General features: G+C 40.7%; 1 protein-coding gene across 1 annotated transcript; it reads right to left on the minus strand.

Moving 5' to 3' along the window:
• Positions 1-2,472: 2,472 nt before the first annotated feature.
• Positions 2,473-19,040, minus strand: LOC120540341 (rhodopsin). Its single transcript, XM_039771012.1, has 5 exons — positions 18,641-19,040; positions 11,392-11,560; positions 9,589-9,754; positions 5,928-6,167; positions 2,473-2,921 (listed from the first exon to the last, which is right to left on the minus strand). The coding sequence occupies exons 1-5, from the start codon at positions 18,999-19,001 to the stop codon at positions 2,793-2,795; spliced, it is 1,065 nt and encodes a 354-aa protein (XP_039626946.1). The 5' UTR covers positions 19,002-19,040; the 3' UTR covers positions 2,473-2,792.
• Between the last annotated feature and the right edge of the window lie 578 nt (positions 19,041-19,618).

Consider the following 19,618-nt stretch of genomic DNA (forward strand, 5'->3'; position numbering starts at 1 on the left):
GTGAAGTCCCCCAGTAAGTGTGGGGCTATCCCCCGTGATTTCCTCAAAGCATTTCACTTCACACCGCATCATTTCTCATTGTACATTGTCACATATTTTGCATAAAAGTTAGTCTGCAGTCAGAACGCAACACGCAAAAGTAGTCAGGCCCACAGGTGGCCCAGGGTCCACATTGTACAGGAACTAATTGGTTCCTGAAAACAGTTTTTGTGGTGGGAAAGCGCTCTGTGATAATCCATCCATTTGGGCCATGTTGGCTGAATCGTGGCCTTTCATGTAACTGTACAAGTATCAAGAAGAATGTGGATGCAGCATGAAGAAGCCAGTGGGTGTAATGAGAGCTGGAAAATTTCAGTACAAGGCCACATGTAGTACTGGAGTGTCACTGCATTATTTGATCCTCCCAGTATTGGTTTCTGGAAGTGAAACCTGAGCAAATAATAAATAATAAATAAATAATGAATAAAATGACGGTATTAGAAATACATTTGATCCAATGGGTTTAAATGTTAAGACAGATGTAAAGAATTTAGTGGTAATTATTGACTGTGACCTAAATTTTAAATCACATATTAATCAGATAACTAGGACAGCATTTTTTTAACTTAGATAGATAGATAGATAGATAGATAGATAGATAGATAGATAGATAGATAGATAGATAGATAGATAGATAGATAGATAGATACTTTATTAATCCCAAGGGGAAATTCACATAATCCAGCAGCAGTATACTGATACAAAGAAACAACATTAAATTAAATAATAATAAAAATGAAAAGAATTAAAATAAAATGAATGTTCGCATTTACTCCCCCGGGTGGAATTGAAGAGTCTCATAGTGTGGGGGATTAACAATCTCCTCAGTCTGTCAGTGGAGCAGGACAGTGACAAAAGTCTGTCACTGAAGCTACTCCTCTGTCTGGAGATGATCCTGTTAAGTGGATGCAGTGGATTCTTCATGATTGACAGGAGTTTGCTTAATGCCCGTCGCTCTGCCACAGATGTTAAACTGTCCAACTTTAATCCTACAATGGAGCCTGCCTTCTTAACAAGTTTGTCCAGGCGTGAGGCGTCTTTCATCTTTATACTGCCTCCCCAGCACCCCACTGCGTAGAAGAGGGCACTCGCCACAACCGTCTGGTAGAACATCTGCAGCATCTTACTGCAGATGTTGAAGGATGCCAACCTTCTCAGAAAGTAAAGTCTGCTCTGACCTTTCTTACATAGAGCATCAGTATTGGCAGTCCAGTCCAATTTTTCATCCAGCTGCACTCTCAGATATTTAAAGGTCTGCACCCTCTGCACACAGAAATATAAAAAAAATTAAATAACTTTGCAAGATGCTGAAAAATTAGTTCACGCTTTTGTTTTGCAGTCCTCTCAGGACCACCCAAAAAAAGACATCAACGAGTGCAGAATGCAGCTGCCAGAATCTTCACTAGGAAAAGAAAATCCGAGCACATCTCTCCAGTTCTGATGTGACTACACTGGTCACCTGTGTCATTTAGAATTGACTTTTAAATCCTGCTTATGGTTTACAAAGCCTTACATAATCTCACTCCATCCTATATTTCAGAATACCTCTCAACTTACACTCCAAATCGTAACCTTAGATCTTCAAATGAGTGTCTGCTTATAATTACAGGAGCCAAACTTAAAAGAAGTGGTGAGGCGGCCTTCTGCTGTTATGCACCTAAAATCTGGAATAGTTTACCGATAGAAATTTGCCAGGCTAATACAGTGGAGCACTTTAAAAAAAAACTGCTGAAAACCCGTTACTTTAACATGGCTTTCTCATAGCTTCATTTTAGTGTAACCCTGATATTCTGTATATGCTTTTAATTAGCTTTTATTTGTTCATGGCTCCGAAATCCATACTAACCCCTACTTTCTCTGCTGTTCTTTTTCCGTTTTTCTGTGGTATCGATCTGCACCACCACCGCCTGACCAAAGCACCGTGCTCTCCCTACATTGATGGATTGAAGGCCTGATATCCACATGACCATCATCGTCAAGTTCTTTCACATGAAGCCTAAACACCATGAGGACTGATTAAGATCATTTATGTCAGGTAGAATGCCTAGAGGGGGCTGGGTGGTCTCATTACCTTGGAACCCTTGCAGATTTTGTTTTTTTTCTCCAGCCCCTGGAGTCCCTTGTTTGTTTGTTTGTTGGACCTTACTTTATTTTTTTGTTAATTAGTATTGCCTAATTTTAATATTTTTTCTTTTGTCATCCTGTAAAGCACTTTGCGCTACATCATTTGTATGAAAACGTGCTATATAAATTAATGTTGATGTTGTTGTTGAGCAAGAATATCATCCAGGACACCAAACTGACAAAGAAAGTAGACAGGAGACAGCCATGAATTGCAAAGAGCTTTTTATTACTTTAACCATGCATAGATTCTATTCCTCCTAGAACGGACCCTGAAAAGCTGCAAATGAACAAATGAAAAAAAAAAAAAACATCCCATGCATTTTATAAAGCTCAGAATATCTGAAGTAAGACCTGGAGGTACAAAATAGGTGGTCTCTTAATTCTTTGGGTTGAGGGAGGGAGGCGCCTTCTTGATAGCCATTGACAGGAGGTGGAAAGTCTCTTTGGTGTTTTATTTTAATCTATGGTGTTAATATCAAACATGTATTTACAGCCTTGTTCAAGTGATCTCCACGTTCAGTCGCTGAAAGTCCATCCTGATTTCGTGCGCCCGTCGGCACGCTCGGCAGAGAGCGGGTAATATGGCTGCAGCTGCAGAGCCTGCCCCACGGCGAAGTTGTCTGGAGACTTTACGCAGGAGACACCTGGCTGGAAGAGACTGAGGAGGCTTCTGTCTTGCTGGAGGCAGCAGAGGTTCCATCCTCCTCGCCAAAGGGATTCTTGCCGCAGCACAGAGTGGTGATCATGCAGTGACGGAACTGTAGGTGACAACACAGCAAAGCATCATGGGATAGAGTACATTAATTAATGTAAGTGAAAGCATAATTACTGCCTTTATAGGTTGGGTCACCCTCCTGATGATTAGGACCCCATCGAGCAAACGGGAGATTAATACCAGCTGAGTGGCTTCTAAGAAAGCCATAGGACTAATAGGGTGGGAGGTACTGCACTTCACTTTTATGCATTTGTTTTTAGCACAGCGCTCTTTGAAATGAACTGTATGCCCTTAGTGCGTTCTCTGGAAACAAATAATGGAGTCTGACACATAGATAATAGATTCTGTCACAAAGCTGTCAGATTTGAAGCAGCTTGGGCCTTTGTGCACTGAGCTCTATTTGAAACACACTGCTGGCTAATGGAGGCATCATTAAGCCATGGCGAGCGGATATTATGTGTTGAGCGCTGGGACTGTGGGCGAGCCTGTCACAGGCAGAAATAGTGCTGGTGAGAAATGGGCCTGCAGTGACCTGCGGGGATGAGCCTGCCAGGAGAAGATGAGAATCTGGCGACACCTGGGACTGCAGTGAGCTATTGGGAGTTGCAAATCATACTGGTAAGGAATGGGCCACTGGTGATCATAAACCAGGGGTGTCCAACTCCAGTCCTGGAGGGCCGCAGTGGCTGCAGGTTTTCAGTATAACTCTTTTCCTAATCGGTGACCAGTTTTCACTGCCGATTAACTCCTTTTCCCTTCATTTTATTAGCCCTGTTTTTAAGGATTCAGTCCTCTGAATGGATTCATTTCTTCATTTAATGTATCATAAATGAATATGATACTAGTGAGAAATGGAATAAGACTGACGTAAACAGATAAGATACTGGTGAGAACTGGGATGAGATTGACATAAGAAGATATTATACTGATAAGAACTGGGATGACACTACCATAAGCAGATATGATACTGTTAAGAAATGGAATATCCTGTTACTTGCATAAGACCACCATATGTAGCTACGATACTGATAACCTACTGGGATGACACTACCATAAGCAGATATGATACTGGTGAGAACTGGGATATCCTGTTACTTGCATAAGACCACCATATGTAGCTACGATACTGATAACCTACTGGGATGACACTACCATAAGCAGATATGATACTGGTGAGAACTGGGATGAGATTGACATAAGAAGATATTATACTGGTAAGAACTTGGATGACACTACCATAAGCAGATATGATACTGTTAAGAAATGGAATATCCTGTTACTTGCATAAGGTATACTGATAACCTACTGGGATGACACTACCATAAGCAGATATGATACTGGTGAGAACTGGGATGACACTACCATAAGCAGATATGATACTGGTGAGAACTGGGATAAGTTTAACATAAGTAGTGTGAGATATGGCCGGTCATTCATCCCGACCAATACCCCCAGGCCGCTAGATGGAGCCCTCCTTGCAGCATGGAGGTGCCCCGAATGCCAGCAATGAATTATGGACAACAAAGTTTTTATGCACAGCCATGCTGGCTACCATGGGGACCACCAGGAGTCGCTGCAGGGAGTCATAAGGACATCTATTTTCCCTACACCCCAGAAGTACGTCCCAGTCACTGGACAGAAGGAATGACGTGCTTCCGGGATGAAAAAGAAGAGTTTTGATCTGACCCGGAGGTGCTAAGAAGTCACATGGACTGAGGGTTCAGAAGCACTTCCGGGTCACGGACTATAAAAGACTCTGGGAAATCCCAGACAGATGAGCTTAGCTGGGTGGCAACGCGTCTGGGAGAGAGGAGGATTATTGATTATTGGGATTTTGTTTGTATGAGAATTGTGGAGAGGAGCGTGCTTTGTGCACATTATTATTATAATAAATCCATTATTTGGACTTTTATCTGGTGTCTGGCGTCTGATCTGAGGGTTCAAAGGGACGATCGTGGCCCTAAACTGTCACAGCAGATATTATACTGGTAAGAACTGGGATGACACTACCATAAGCAGATAGGATACTGGTGAAAGCTGGACCTGGTGCATGTTAATGCTATGAAACAGTCACATTGGTGAGAAGACCTCAGGCAGCAGTGAACTGCAGACACATGTGATGTGGGTGAGCTACTGGGAGTAGACTGCCAGACAAAGATATGATGTTGTTGATAACTGGGGCAGACATAAGGTACTGGGATGACATGTTCATAGGCAGATATCATACTGCCTTTGGGGAGCTATTGTGATAAGAGCCTCAGAATTATTTATGATATATGGTGAAAAGTAGGCCAGTGGTGAGCTGAGAGGATGATATCTTTATAGGCTGATATGCTGGTGAGGACTGGAACTGGCGTGCAATTTTTGGGAAAACATACTGAAAAGCCGATATCATACTGAGAAATTGTGCCGTGAGCGTGTCCTAAATGGATACTAGTGAGATCATTGCAAGCAGACGTGATACTGGTGAGATGATAGATTCGGTGAGCTAATGGTATTACATCTTCAAAGGTTGACATGATGCTGGGTGAAAACTGAGACCACACTAACATACTGGGAGAAAATGCTTCTGAATAGATATTATACTGGTGAGAAATGTACTGCAATGGGATTGTTCATATGTAAACATGGTATTGTGGCGGGACACCAGGATGAAGTTGGGACAGGCAGGCAGGTGATGTGTTCGGTTGGTGAGCTACTGGGATGAGGGTGTCAAAAGTGGATATCTTACTACTGTAATCTCAAGGATACAGTTCTATTGAGCCCTGGTCTGCCAGTGACCTACTGGGATGAGACTGGCATAGTAACCTTTTAATAAGATGTGCTGGTAGGCACTTCTTCACCACAGCAGCTATCTACTTGATGGGTTCTCAATCTTCATTTTATAAAGATCATTAACAGTAATTGTTATAGTTGTGGTTTGCTGTGGCACAGTTGTCTGCAACACAAATTTGAAGAGTCTAGAGTGTGCCACATTTATGTATTGTGTACATTTTGGATTATATGGATAGGCCAAAGATTACAGTTGCACCTTTACCTCCACACATACCTGTTTGTTCAAGAAGATGTAGATTATAGGGTTATAGAGAGAAGCACTTTTGGCAAAGAAAGCAGGTGCTGTCATAAAGACGGGGCCAAAGTCGGTGCCTTGGTGGGTGAAAATGTACCAGGCAACACTGGCATAGGGCACCCAACAAATCAAGAAGCCGACAACCATGACCACAACCATGCGGGTGACTTCTCTTTCGGCCCTCTGGGTGGTTTCAGATTCCTGTTGCTGGGCAGCAGCCTGTTGGGAAGCAAAGGATAATTAGGCAGAAGCCAATGAGGATGTCAAAAACACACTCCCTAATGACAGCTGACTGATTTGGATGGTCCTGGCAGGTCTTAGCATTGCAGGGCACAACGTGAATGGGTTAAGTGGCCACCTGTACTTGGATCTCAGATTCTTCCACTACTAAGGTCAGGGCCATTGAGGTTCCCCTTACAAGCTAATAGACATTTTAAATCATCTGAACACAGAAGAATCTTTTGAGCTGCTCTCAGGACAACACAACAGTCCAATGCAGACCAGAACATTACTGATCAGTGGCTTGGCTTGCTAAAGAAACCTGAATAACAAGTAAAAAACTAAATTAAAGCCTTGCTAACAGTTTACAGAGTGATATGTCAAAGGAACCTGGATGTGAACTGCCAAAATGAAATTGACTAAAGAGTTGGGCAAGATAATAGAAAGTTGACGAAATTCACAAGGTAAGGAGGGACTCAAAAATTCTAAATTGCTGGAGACTACCCTGGCATCAATAGCCACAAGTTAGGATCATTCTAGGATGGGACACAAGGCGACTTCAGAGGGCATTTAGACACGTGATCACACTCCTGAGGACCATAATAATGACAAAGCAAAAAATAACACCAGAATTTAACATTGATGCCTAAATTGAGTGGGAATGAACAGTTTGAGCGGTTTGTGGCCATTCAATATTTATCAGACAAAAACAAGCCTGGCTTTATGTTGGTTTTCATTGGAGCTGCTTTCACACCATTTTATGCCTGATTTATGCATTTCATGCAGGCAGAGAGGCATGTGATCAAAATGATGTTCTTGTTGGCCAATCTTGAAAGACACAAGCCATGTCAATCACCTGTAAATGAACTTGAACTTCACAGACTGGCATACTGTGACCTAAAAAGGTAGAGTGCATTCTGGGTACGTCACTCTTTTTTATTTTCTTGTATACAAAGCATATGGAAAGAATTGAAATCTTCCAAAAATTCAATTTCAAGATTTTGATGAATCTAGATGGTTTAGACCTCCTTGAGTCAGTCAGTCAGTCAGTCAGTCATCGTCCAACCCACTGTATCCTAACACAGGGTCACGGGGGTCTTCTGGAGCCAATCCCAGCCAACACAAGGCACAAGGCAGGGTGCTAACCCACCACAGGGCACAAACACACACACACCAAGCACACACTAGGGACAATTTCAGGATTGCCAATGCACCTAACCTGCATGTCTTTGGACTGTGGGAGGAATCCCACGCAGACACAAGGAGAACATGCAAACTTCATGCAAGAAGGATTCGGGCAGCCCTGAGTCTTAAAATACTATTTTTGGAATTATGTCGATGTGTCTGTCTGCCTGGGTATGTAAACATGATAACCTGATTACACTTTCACTTAGGTCAACCAAATTTTGCATACAAGTATTAGGTACAAAATGAAGATTTCTATCAACTTTTGAGTTATTTCCGCTAACCGGAAGTGGTACTTTTTTATTCATGCAACTGCGTAGTCCGGATTATTCAACTTTACTTTTATAATAATCGTTCAATATATTATTCATTTGATTTGATTTGTTGTTGATGATTCTTTAATGTACAGAATATAAAAATATAATCATTGTCTTGTGGTTTACTCCTCAAATATCCATCCCCATATCTATACATATAAAGGAGAGTTGGGATCCGAGAGACTGTGTTTGTGTGTTTAAGGAGAGTTGGGATGCGAGAGACAGTGTTTGTGTGTTTGTGGAGGGACAGAGAGTTAAGGCGGGTGGGGGAGTCACGTGATCATCTCCCCTCCCGTTCACGTCATTTCATTCACTTCATTTCGCTCCGAGCTGAGCTCCGCAGCTGACGCGGTCCTGCCGTTCTTTTTCCTTAGTGTTTAGTCCTCTCTCCTTTACTGATTTACTGTTTACTAGACTAGACGCAGTACTTACTGAATAGTATTTTTTCCATTAGGGTTTCTACTTAGTGTTTCTTAGTGTTTAATATTGTATATAAAGAAGCTCTATAAGTCGCATGTAGACACATAATACAGCGACTGCAGCGAAGCGCACGAGGTCTGCTAGTCTGAGTATAAGAGAAACTATAGGGGAGACCACTCCCAATTTTTCATAAAGGAAACAAAGATTTCCTGTTGTTGTAAATATGTTTCTTGATAATTCTAAACATTATTTTTTATTTCAACTAGATTTGTTTAAGTGAATGGTTATTGAAACTTAAACCAATTGCAATGTATTGCAGCATGGAAATAATGAACATTTTGTATTGTATAAAAATATTCTTAATAATTTACACAAAATGTACTGAAACTGTCAGATGTTCAAATAATTGCGTTAATACAGCTAATGTACCTGGTTAAGCATTATTGATTATCTGATATTACAGGAACATTTGTTACATTGTTAAATGTTAGTAAAGTTCTTTAGTACTGTCACACTAGCACACTTATATGTGTGCTACACATAGAAGTGCTGTGACAGTAAAAGATGCCAAGTTCACCGTTTGTGAGAATTGGCAGCAGAATTCCGTTATTAGGGTGTTTTTCAAGAAATATTCAGTAGGTAAGAGCATGTCTTTAGGACAAAATTACATTTTCATAAGGTCCTGTAATTAGAAAAATCCAGCGTTAATGGATTAAACTCTAATTATGAACTGACTTCCTTTCTCTATTTCTCGTTGTCCTACACTTATTACACTACTTGTTCTTTCATGGAACTTTACAGGGTTGTGTGGTTCCTTGTTGGTCCATTGCTTGACAAAGAATCGTTTAATTCTTGGAAGGATTCTCTGCATATTAAGTTGCTTCTTTATTGTTTGAAAAGGTTTGTAATGTTACGACAAAACAGAAATCTTTAATGTATGGTAGGCTATGCAGCACGATACGAATAGCAAAATAAATTTGAAATTGGCCCGTATGATTGTATGCAGTAGAAGTCCTTTTAAAATCAGGAACACATTGGTGTTTCACAAATTTGTAACCATTTGTTCATGGCTATTTGTGGTGCCCGTTACATATCTGAACAAATAAAAGTTCTTTCTGGAACTTTCATGTGGATATTTTTTGACGGTGGGAGACCAAAAATGGTTCCCCTTTGGCATCTCTCTGAAGAACCACTTTGGCACCTTTATTTTTAAGAGGGTAGGGAGCCAGACTGGTGTTCTCCTGTCTGTTTCTCGTCATCTTAGGGAGATAGACTTGCCTCTCCTTTTTCAGTTTTTCATAATTCTGTGAAGATGGACTTGTCCCTCCTGGCTTTCTAATTTTCCTGTGGAGATGGCTTGGTGTTCACCTCTGTCATTCTTAGGGTCTTACATCCACACGTATCCATCTGTTAATGACGCTATCTCAGCAGAACCTTAGCCTTCCAGAAACAACTAAATCAGTGAATAGATACTCCATTTGAGAGAGAGACTGGCATACCTCTTTGACAGTGCAGACCAGGCGGCCATAGCAGAAAAAAATCACTATCATTGGAATAGTAAAGTGGACAATGAACATGTAGATGACAAAAGATTCATTGTTGACTTCAGGCTTGAGGGTGTAGTAGTCAATACCACATGAGCACTGCATACCTTCAGGGATGTACCTGGAGAAATAGAAAGCAAGGAAACATTACACGAGTAATCCTACAGGACCATGCCATACATGAACACACACACCACTTGTCCATAGTCCTTGACCAGAGCCAATATGATCACCAGTTGAAAAGGAAGCCTGGGTTTGGGTGCCTATGGGTTGAGGATTTCTATTAGCTGACTTATCCTGAAAAGACTAAATGGAAATTTTCGGACTACATGAGAAGAAGCCTTTCACACAGACATGTTCCCTAGATAGCTAATTAGTAGATTATTTCCATATTTCCTAATTTGTTTCAGACCCCCATTCAGGGTTGCTACATGCATGACATGAGTCTGGATGTAAAGTTACATTTAGTCCTGCCGACCTAAGACTATTTCAAATGTCTACCCTCCATGTGGTTTACTGGTTAGATGAGTGTAAGAATTCCCTGCAGATCATCTGGGTTGGGTTTTCAGATTATTCTCTCTCATATTCCAACAATTTAGACCCCTTTCACCTGAGTCCGTGGGGTAATTACACCTCACTATGGCACCAACATCACTCCCACAAACTGCTTTCATTTTTTACCTGAAAGAAAACTTCTAGGATACACCAATGGATGGTACCCAACTGCCTGGAGACAAAGACGAGCAACACACAAGACTGGCACAGTCTGCTCTTTAACATTTTTTATGCCCTGAGAATAAATATTTGTACAGGGGAAGACCACAGGCTATCTTTCATTTCTAAATTGTTTCCCTTGGAGCATACCTGTGCTATATTTGGGAAGTGACACTAGGTGGCATTTTTCAGACTTTCCCCATTGTGGAAAATGAACATTTGTTTTTGGGTCAAATTTTTGGCCCTTTGGAATTTATTTAGTGGCCACACCTGTACATTTTTGTATCATGGGCAGCTCTGCGTACCCCTCTGCATGCACATTGGGTTTCATGATGCATAACCATTGATTACAGAATAGCATGGAAAGAGGTGGGATCAGATTTACTGTTTAACTAGAAGGCTAAAGGAGAAAGCTTTTGTCACAGAAAAACACTGGGAATAAAACCAATGCCATCATACAACATGTGCTTTGAAGACATTGTTTGAGGTTACCCTTTCAGCGGGGAAAGTTATGGCCACTCTTTCTTTAGATACAGAAGGGGTGATCCCAATAGACATTATGTCACCTTTAACTCATATCTGTACAGGAAGTCTCTTAAATAGCTGAAGAAAGTTTTTACGATGAGGTCAACTTCACAAAATGGTGGCTGAAATCTTCCATCAGCACAGTGCCACACAAGCATGAAAACAAAGCAAGCATTCATAAAACCTGGATGGACTGTTCTTGCCATTAACTCTAAAATTCATATCTTGATCCCTCAAAGTTCTCAAATGTTTCATCGGTGGGAAAACATCTTGGAATGACAAAGTTATTGAAGAAGTGATTAAGTGACTGAGGAAGATACAAGAAGGTGAAGGTTTCCCATACGAGTGTAACCAAAATATGTTGTGTTCTTTACACAGTTCAATAACAAATTACTAGCAATACAAAATACGCTGCAAAACTATCTTGTAAATTCACATATAATGAAAGTGGAATCTATGGGAATAACAGCTGAAAAGTAAGTCATTTAAAAATTACAAAAATTGACCTGTTAGACTTACCTGGACCACCCTAAGAGAGGTGGAGCAGCACAGGACAAGGCCATGATCCAAGTGAAGACAACGCCCATAATGGCATGGTTCTCTCCAAATCGGAAGTTAGCCATAGGTTTGCAGACCACTATGTACCTTTCAATGGCCAAGACCACGAGGGACCACAGACCAATTTCACCTGCAAGGGTAAATCCACTGTGACTTAGTGAGAGTAAATACCAACATGTCTCATTAAATGCAACATACATGTTTCAATAGTTATGTGACAGTGATCTCCATCTGTCCAACGCTGGGTCTTTGCCTTTTCTTGGGTACCTAGACTTAATACTCAATGGCCCCTCTCAAGAATTTAAGACTGTGTTTATGAAAAGAGGGTGAAAGCTCCTGGGGGTATTACGTATTTGACATCTGGACATGGAACGAGGAAACAGACTTCAGCTCCCTGGACAAGGAGTGATGGCAGCCAGCAAAGCCATCACAGATTGAACAGTCAAGCATGTCAAGGTTTGAAAGGTCTCAGCAGACAGTCCATATTTTACATTTCCTTTGAGCCTCTGAAGGACCTCAGGGAGTCAGAGACTATCAATGTCATGATTTTAGGGTTTTGGAAGTTGTACAATCAAGCTTTACACTCATTTATTGTCTCAAGTTAAGTTTATTGTTGTAGTATATACACAAATCCTGGACTGTAACTTTGTGGTATTGGGGATTTTATGTGTAGAATCTGTTCAGTGTTTGAATTTGAATCCCAAAAGTTATTTTCTATTACCATCTTAATTCTCTTGATTACACAATGGCTTGATCATGTGACCATGTCATGAGAAGTTTTCCTACGATTATGATGTGTTTGCATCCTCAAGTATCCCCTGCTGGATAAAAATACATTTTTGTTTGCTTTAGCATCAGTTAGTTTCTACTTCAAGTAGTCAATAGCACTAAGTCTGTTTCATTGGTTTTAATATCCTTTTTTAATAGAAAAACATCTTTGTTTTTGCTCATTTGTGTCCTGGTTGCTCAATCGCTTTTAACTTTGATGCTATGATCAAGCTGCTTTTTCCCCTGACACCATGATTTCTTGACATTTTTTCATTTCCTGGTCAATTTTCTATAGGCACTGTGGTGTAGTGGTTAAGGCTTTGGACCCGAAACCCTGAGCTTGTGTGCTCAAATCCCACTACTGATGATATGTGACCATGAGCAAGTCACATGACCTGTTAATGAGCTCCAATTGGAAACCCAACAGAAATGTAATCGATTGTATCAGAAATGTTGTAAGTCATCTTGGATAAAGGCATCAGCCAAATGAGTTAATGTAATTTTCACTCAATAATTTTCGATGCACCTTACATGTCTACAACAATTGTCATGTGTGCACAGTAAAATGACACATTCACACTTTACTGTCTTCTCAGAACAGTTCACAAAAATACAATTAAAAAAATGAATACATTAAAAAGCATACAGTATTTAGCATCCAACATATAAATATATACATTATGTATTTGGAAGTATTTTATATATATATATATATATATATATATATATATATATATATATATATATACATATATATATTATTTATTTTTATATAATATATATATATATATATATATATATATATATATATAGTGGAACCTCGAGATACGATCACCTCTGTATACGAGAAATTCAAGATAAGAGGAAAGTATGAGCGAAAAATTCGGATCTAAATACGAGCATTGGCTCGCGTAAAGAGCCACGAGCCAGGCTGTGGGTATGCGTGACGCGCTTCCGATCCGCCCGACTGGATTCACCCAAGCTGACGCTGCCAGCCCGTCAGCTCACTCAGTGTTCCTTGTTCTCCCGTAGCGTGAGGATCTATGCGTTTGTGCGCTTGTGATTTCATTGTTTCGCTGTAGCAGTTCGCTGTATAAGCGTATCCAAAAATATCGTGGACATGCAGACGGAGAATAGGAGATGATTGCCCTCAAGAGGAGAGAGAGAGAGGCGCGCGCGAGCGAGCAAGAGAGATAAGGAGAGAGAGAGACGCGTGCACGAGCGAGAGAAATAATGAGAGAGAGACGCGCACGAGAGAGAAGAACCATCAGCTCAGTTATGATCACATGACGCTCAGCAGAAAAAGTGTATCCATACTACTTGTATTGCAAGACATCGCTCGTTTTATCAAGTCAAAATTAAAAAATTTAGCTCATCTTGCAAAACACTCGTAAACCAAGTTACTTGAAAATGGAGGTTCCACTTGTATATATTATTTATCAGTGTTATTTGTTAGGAAAATTGATTTTTATGTTGATATTTTTGGGGGTGCAGAACGGATTCAGTGGATTTCCATTATTTTCAATGGGGAAGTTTGTTCTAGATACGAGAAATTTGCTATACGAGCTCAGTGCTGGAACGAATTAAACTCGTATCTCGAGCTTCCACTGTATATATATATATATATATATATATATATATATATATATATATATACACTAGGGGGTTCCCCCTACTCGATTCGTTTGCCAACCCCCCGAGCCTGAGCTCTGCGCCACCCACATCCCCACATCTCTTCTCTGCCGCTCGCGTTGTGAAGAGGGCAGCTGAATGCACCCCAAGGACACGCGGTCGCTCCTCCGAAACCACCTCTTAATTGGCACATTTACAGAACAAAAGGCGCTGAGGGACAGGTGCAAACAGATTTAAGATGGGCCAGATTTTCAAAGCTTTCTCATAGGCTCTAGTAATTCTAGTGTTAAACAGTAATACAATGGGAAATAAATACAGTTTTTTTTACCTCTTCTTTGCTTAATCAGCTGCTGCCTAGCCGTATGATCTGCATCTCGCATGGTGCTTTGGACATTTAAAATCCTGTACAGCAGCTGTCCTACTCTTTGTCTTTTATTTCCGACCATGGGCGTGGTTAAATCTCTTGGCACAAAGTCTTGTTTCAAGGGACATGAGTTCTTCATATTTTTTTAGTTTATGATTTAAAAACAGAATAAGAATCTGAAAATCTAACAACATCACATTAAAGTCTGATAAATTCTGAAAAGAATGATACCAAACATATATATGTAGGTTTTAAAATAAGCCCGATTTAAAGTGTGACAAAAAACGTGAGATAAAAACGTCATATAAAATCGTTGCACTTTTAGGCTTTGGATTTTATATATATAGAGTAGATATATACATATATATATATATATAGGGGGTCAGTTTAGAGCTACCAACTAGATCAATGTAGAATATAAATTATAGATAATATAGATAATAGGTTTGATTTAATAGTGGTAAGAATTATACTGGACACATTATAGTATAGGCACAAATAATTTAGTTATTTTAAATGATGGGCAGCACAGTGGTGCAGTGGTTAGGGCTGCTGCCTCACAGTTAGGAGATCTGGGTTCGCTTCCTGGATCATCCTTGCATGGAGTCGGCATGCTCTTCCCGTGTCTGCGTGGGTTTCCTCCCACAGTCCATAAACATGCAGGTTAGGTGCACTGGCGATTCTAAAATGGCCCGTGTTTGTGTGTGTCCTGCAGTGGGCTGGCACCCTGCCCGGGGTTTGTTTCCTGCCTTGCACCCTGTATTGGCTGCAGCAGGCCCCCGTGACCCTGTAGTTATGATATAGCGGGTTGGATGATGGATTTTAAATGATGAAGTCATTTTGTTTGTGATTAGTTAATTGTCTGGCATACTGAAAATGTTGTAGTTGGGTCATCTGATTTAGATTGAGAAAGAGGGCGAGGTCTGGAGGAGAGCTGAAAGTCCTGTACAGTCTGTGCACCGTAAATGGATTAAAAAGACCTGAAAACCCACAGCTTATGTGTCGTGACTTCATTCATTTTGCTTTTAATAAGCACAACTCTGACGAATGGAGCTAAAATTGGAGAACTGAAAGAAATCCCACACAGTCACAGGGCGTACATGTAAAATGAACACCAGGTATGTCCAGGTTGGGATTTGAATTCCAGGCCTCTGGAGCTGTTGTGTCAGTAGTGCTAAACACTGTGCCATCGCACTTGATCGTCTTCTAAAATGTGATTTTGCTCTATAAGCTGAAATAACATTTTTCAGACACTTTGTTGCCACTTTGGCTGCCTTATTTAGTATACTTTACATTGTGGTTCCCAGCTTCAGAATATTTTCATGGTTTTTTGTTTATTTGATAACAAAGTTTGGTTTGCCCATCAGAATTAGTCATAACATGTTATAAATACAGCTAACACATGCGAAAAACGCAAGTCCAAAAGATCAGGAACTGAAAGAGGAGAAGAAGAAGAAGAAGAAGAAGAAGAAGAAGAAGAAGAAGAAAAAGAAGAAGAATACAAGTTATTGGAAATGACGGGGAAGAGAAGAGGATGAAGCTGGGTGAATCACAGTTTGACAGACTTATGGCCTTAGTGACAATTCTACAGAGGTCACAAGAGGGGGGACTTGAGGTGGGGAAGGTCACTGGACACAGAGCCTTCTTTAGATTACACAGCTAAATGACAGAGAGTGGAGGTCAAATACAAGAAGAGTGTTGTCAGGCACAACAGTCCAAACTAAAAATGCTTATGGAGAGGCATCATGGACACTGGTGTAAGAGTGCACAAGGCAGTTATCCTTACAGTACATGAAGGGCATTACGATGAATGACTAATATGGTAACAACACCAGCCTTCCATCCCGCAAACCATTTCTGAATGGCACTAGATTGTGATCTAAATCAGCTCTATTAACACTCCCCATGCTTTTAGCTAACCTGCCAGCTCTTAGTTGGCATCCCAGTCAGCCAGAGCTAATGCTGTACTAGTAGTTAAAAAGAAAAAAGTGAGCATCTCTTGGCTGCACTCCATCCAGACATGTAGGAACAGGAACGTCTGCCGTCCTTCCAACTAACAGCAGCAAACGTCTGAAAGAAAAGGCAAACCAAAAAAAAAACAAAAAACCACAAAACAAACAGGCAGCAGATAGCAGGCTAACAGGAAGGCAGTGTGTTTACTGCATGTTTGCTTCTCTGCCACCTACACCTGAGAAAACATCCTGCGCCAGTCTCCAGGGACGCCATGGAGGCATGCGGCTTCAGACAGACGGGCGCTGTGCAGGTGCTTTCTCCATTAGGGCTTTGCATTCTGAGTTTTCAAATTCCTCTCCATTTTCGCAATGGCTTCCAATAATCTATTTATCATATATAGCACCTTCCATATCTCTTTATAAGTTGATCATAAATAGCGCGTTTAGATTTATATATTGATTTTATATTAATTCTTTTATATCTGTCAGTTATATATAGCATCTATCTATCTATCTATCTATCTATCTATCTATCTATCTATCTATCGTGCTTTTTACTATCTACAGTATCTACCACACCTATTTAATTTATATATTAAATTTATATTGCAAGTTTACCTATTGATCATACATAGTGTCTTTCATATCTATTAATGTATGTTTATTATGTGTAATGTATATTTTTTGTATGAACTGTTTGCTTTGAATATCACAAAAACTTTTAAAATGAAGACATTTGGATTCTGGATTTTTTTATTTTTGTACAGTGAGTCATATTAACTGCTAAAATGCCCTTCTGGTAGCTGCATTTTGAACTATTTTGAAGTGTTTGAAATCTCTTGACAAGCGTAGTACCATTTTAGTAGTAAAAAATACATTATTACAAATGTTTGTGATGTGCCATCTGTTGGAATGACAAATGCAGCATATATATATATATATATATATATATATATATATATATATATATATATATATATCCATTGTCTAACCTGCTGAATCCGAATACAGGGTCACGGGGGTCTGCTGGAGCCAATCCCAGCCAACACCGGGCACAAGGCAGGAACTAATCCTGGGCAGGGTGCCAACCCACCGCAGGACACACACAAACACCAAGCACACACTAGGGCCAATTTAGAGTCGCCAATCCACCTAACCAGCATGTCTTTGGACTGTGGGAGGAAACAGGAGCGCCGGAGGAAACCCACGCAGACACGGGGAGAACATGCAAACTCCACGCAGGGAGGACCCGGGAGGCGAACCCGAGTCTCCTAACTGCGAGGCAGCAGCGCCACCGTGCCGCCCTATATATATATTCTTGTTTTATGCCATTTGGTATAGAATGCATAAAAGCAGTGTTAGTGCTTGTGATGCTCCATCTGTTGGAATGACAAACACAATGCATTTTATTACCATAAATGTTTGTGATGTGCCATCTGTTGGAATAGCAGAGACATGGCTACTGGACGGACTCACAGACACTTATCCTATTATTAAGTTGGACAAGGTGTCATTTTTGGCAGTGAAATACTTACTTGCTTCTGCTAATTAACATGTAAAATGTCTCCACTGTCTGTTGCCATGATTAGTAATTATAACTATCTTACCTTGTCATTTCTCTACTTTCTTATTTTGGAAACCTCAGATCATATTTGGACTACAGTAACACTATAAAACTGTGATTCTTTTAAGAAATCAAATTTCAATCTCCCATTATGTCATTTCGATGAACTAATTGATGTACAAACCCCCTTAATCCCATCCAATCTAAACAGTGCTGGGTGTAATGTAACTCTACATTGTGTGTCCAATCACACCCATGCCTACATAGGGCAAATTTAGAAAATCTCCTTAACTTAACAAGCAGATTTTTGAGATGTAGAAGGTAAATTGGGGTATCCATCCACTATCCAACCCACTATATCCTAACTACAGGGTCACAGGGGGTCTGCTGGAGCCAATCCCAGTCAACACAGGGCACAAGGCAGGAAACAAACCCTGGGCAATGTGCCAGCCCACCACAGGGTGAACACACACACACACCAAGCACAATTTAGAATCGCCAGTGCACTTAACCTGCATGTCTTTGGACTGTGGGAGGAAACCGGAGCACCCAAAGGGAAACCCACACAGACACGAGGAGAACATGCAAAGTCCACGCAGGGAGGACCCAGGAAGTGAACCCGGGTCTCCTAACTGCGAGGCAGCAACCCAACCCACTGTGCCACTGTGCCGCACCATGGTGGTATCCAATTAAAAAAAGAAAACTAAAAACAAACCACCCAGACACAGACAGGATATGCAAACTCCACTGGAACATTGTTCAGGTGCAGGACTAAAACACTGGCAGAAGCAGCACTAAACACTGCACCACCATACCACCCATTATAAAAAAAAACATTCTTTCTTTTTATATTTTTTGAGTTTACTGTAAATGAGATTGACAAATGATTGGAAACAAGAAATCTGAAGTGGAAAGAAATATAGCACTCACCTCCCAGAGTAGCAAAGAAGCCCTCTAAGTTGCAGCCTGTCTCCCCAAAGATGAAGTAGCCATGCATGGATGTGTACAAGGTGGTCGTGAAGCCACCAAAAACCATGAATAAGCCGGACACTGCCAGGTTTAGAAGGATGTAGTTGAGCGGCGATCTCAGCTTCTTGTGCTGCACGGTGACATAGAGGGTAAGGAAATTGATGGGAAAAGCAGTAATGATGAGGAAGAACATGTAGGCAGCAATAGCAGAGTACTTCCATGGCTCTGCCAGGTAATACTGGGGGTATTCGAATGGGCTTCTCACCACCCCAGTCTTATTAGACATAGGGATGTAGAAATTTGGACCCTCTGTTCCATTCATGGCTGGAGGTGCCGGGCTTCCGTGAGGAGAAAACTTTCTTTTTTTATGTTGTTTTTTTTTTTTGCCTTTTTTTAAAGCTATATGCTGCCTTGTTAAGGGAAGACTACAGGAGCTCTTAAACCTGGTCGGAGGCTGGCTACTCTACTGTACCTGGACGGGCCACTCCTTTTAAAGTTTCACCCTGGATTAGTTTAGACATTGGTGTCAGCAGAAAAGAAATTGAGGCCACCTTGATGCCTAATAATCCAGCCAAGATGGCTCTCTTTAATTGGCTTCTCTTTAAGATATTAGGCAACACCTGCCACCTGTAAGTGACATCTGCCTGGGAAACAGGGGACATGGAGTTGGGGGCGATATGAGGGGGCTTTCACATTTTATATATATTATTTTTTAAATATTACATAAATCCACCAGTGTATTTCAACACTGCTGGTGCTATGAAGAGAAGAACAAAGAAATCCAAGTACATTTAGATCAGTTATTAGATTAAAACTCAAATGACATTGTTCTGACATTCTAAAGTTTGTATTTTTTGATATTAAGCTGTTATCCATCCATCATCTAACCCACTATATCCTAACTCAGGGTCATGGGGGTCTGGTGGAGCCAATCCCAGG

Source organism: Polypterus senegalus, chromosome 12, assembly GCF_016835505.1.
Source record: "Polypterus senegalus isolate Bchr_013 chromosome 12, ASM1683550v1, whole genome shotgun sequence".
Classification (NCBI taxonomy): domain Eukaryota; kingdom Metazoa; phylum Chordata; class Cladistia; order Polypteriformes; family Polypteridae; genus Polypterus; species Polypterus senegalus.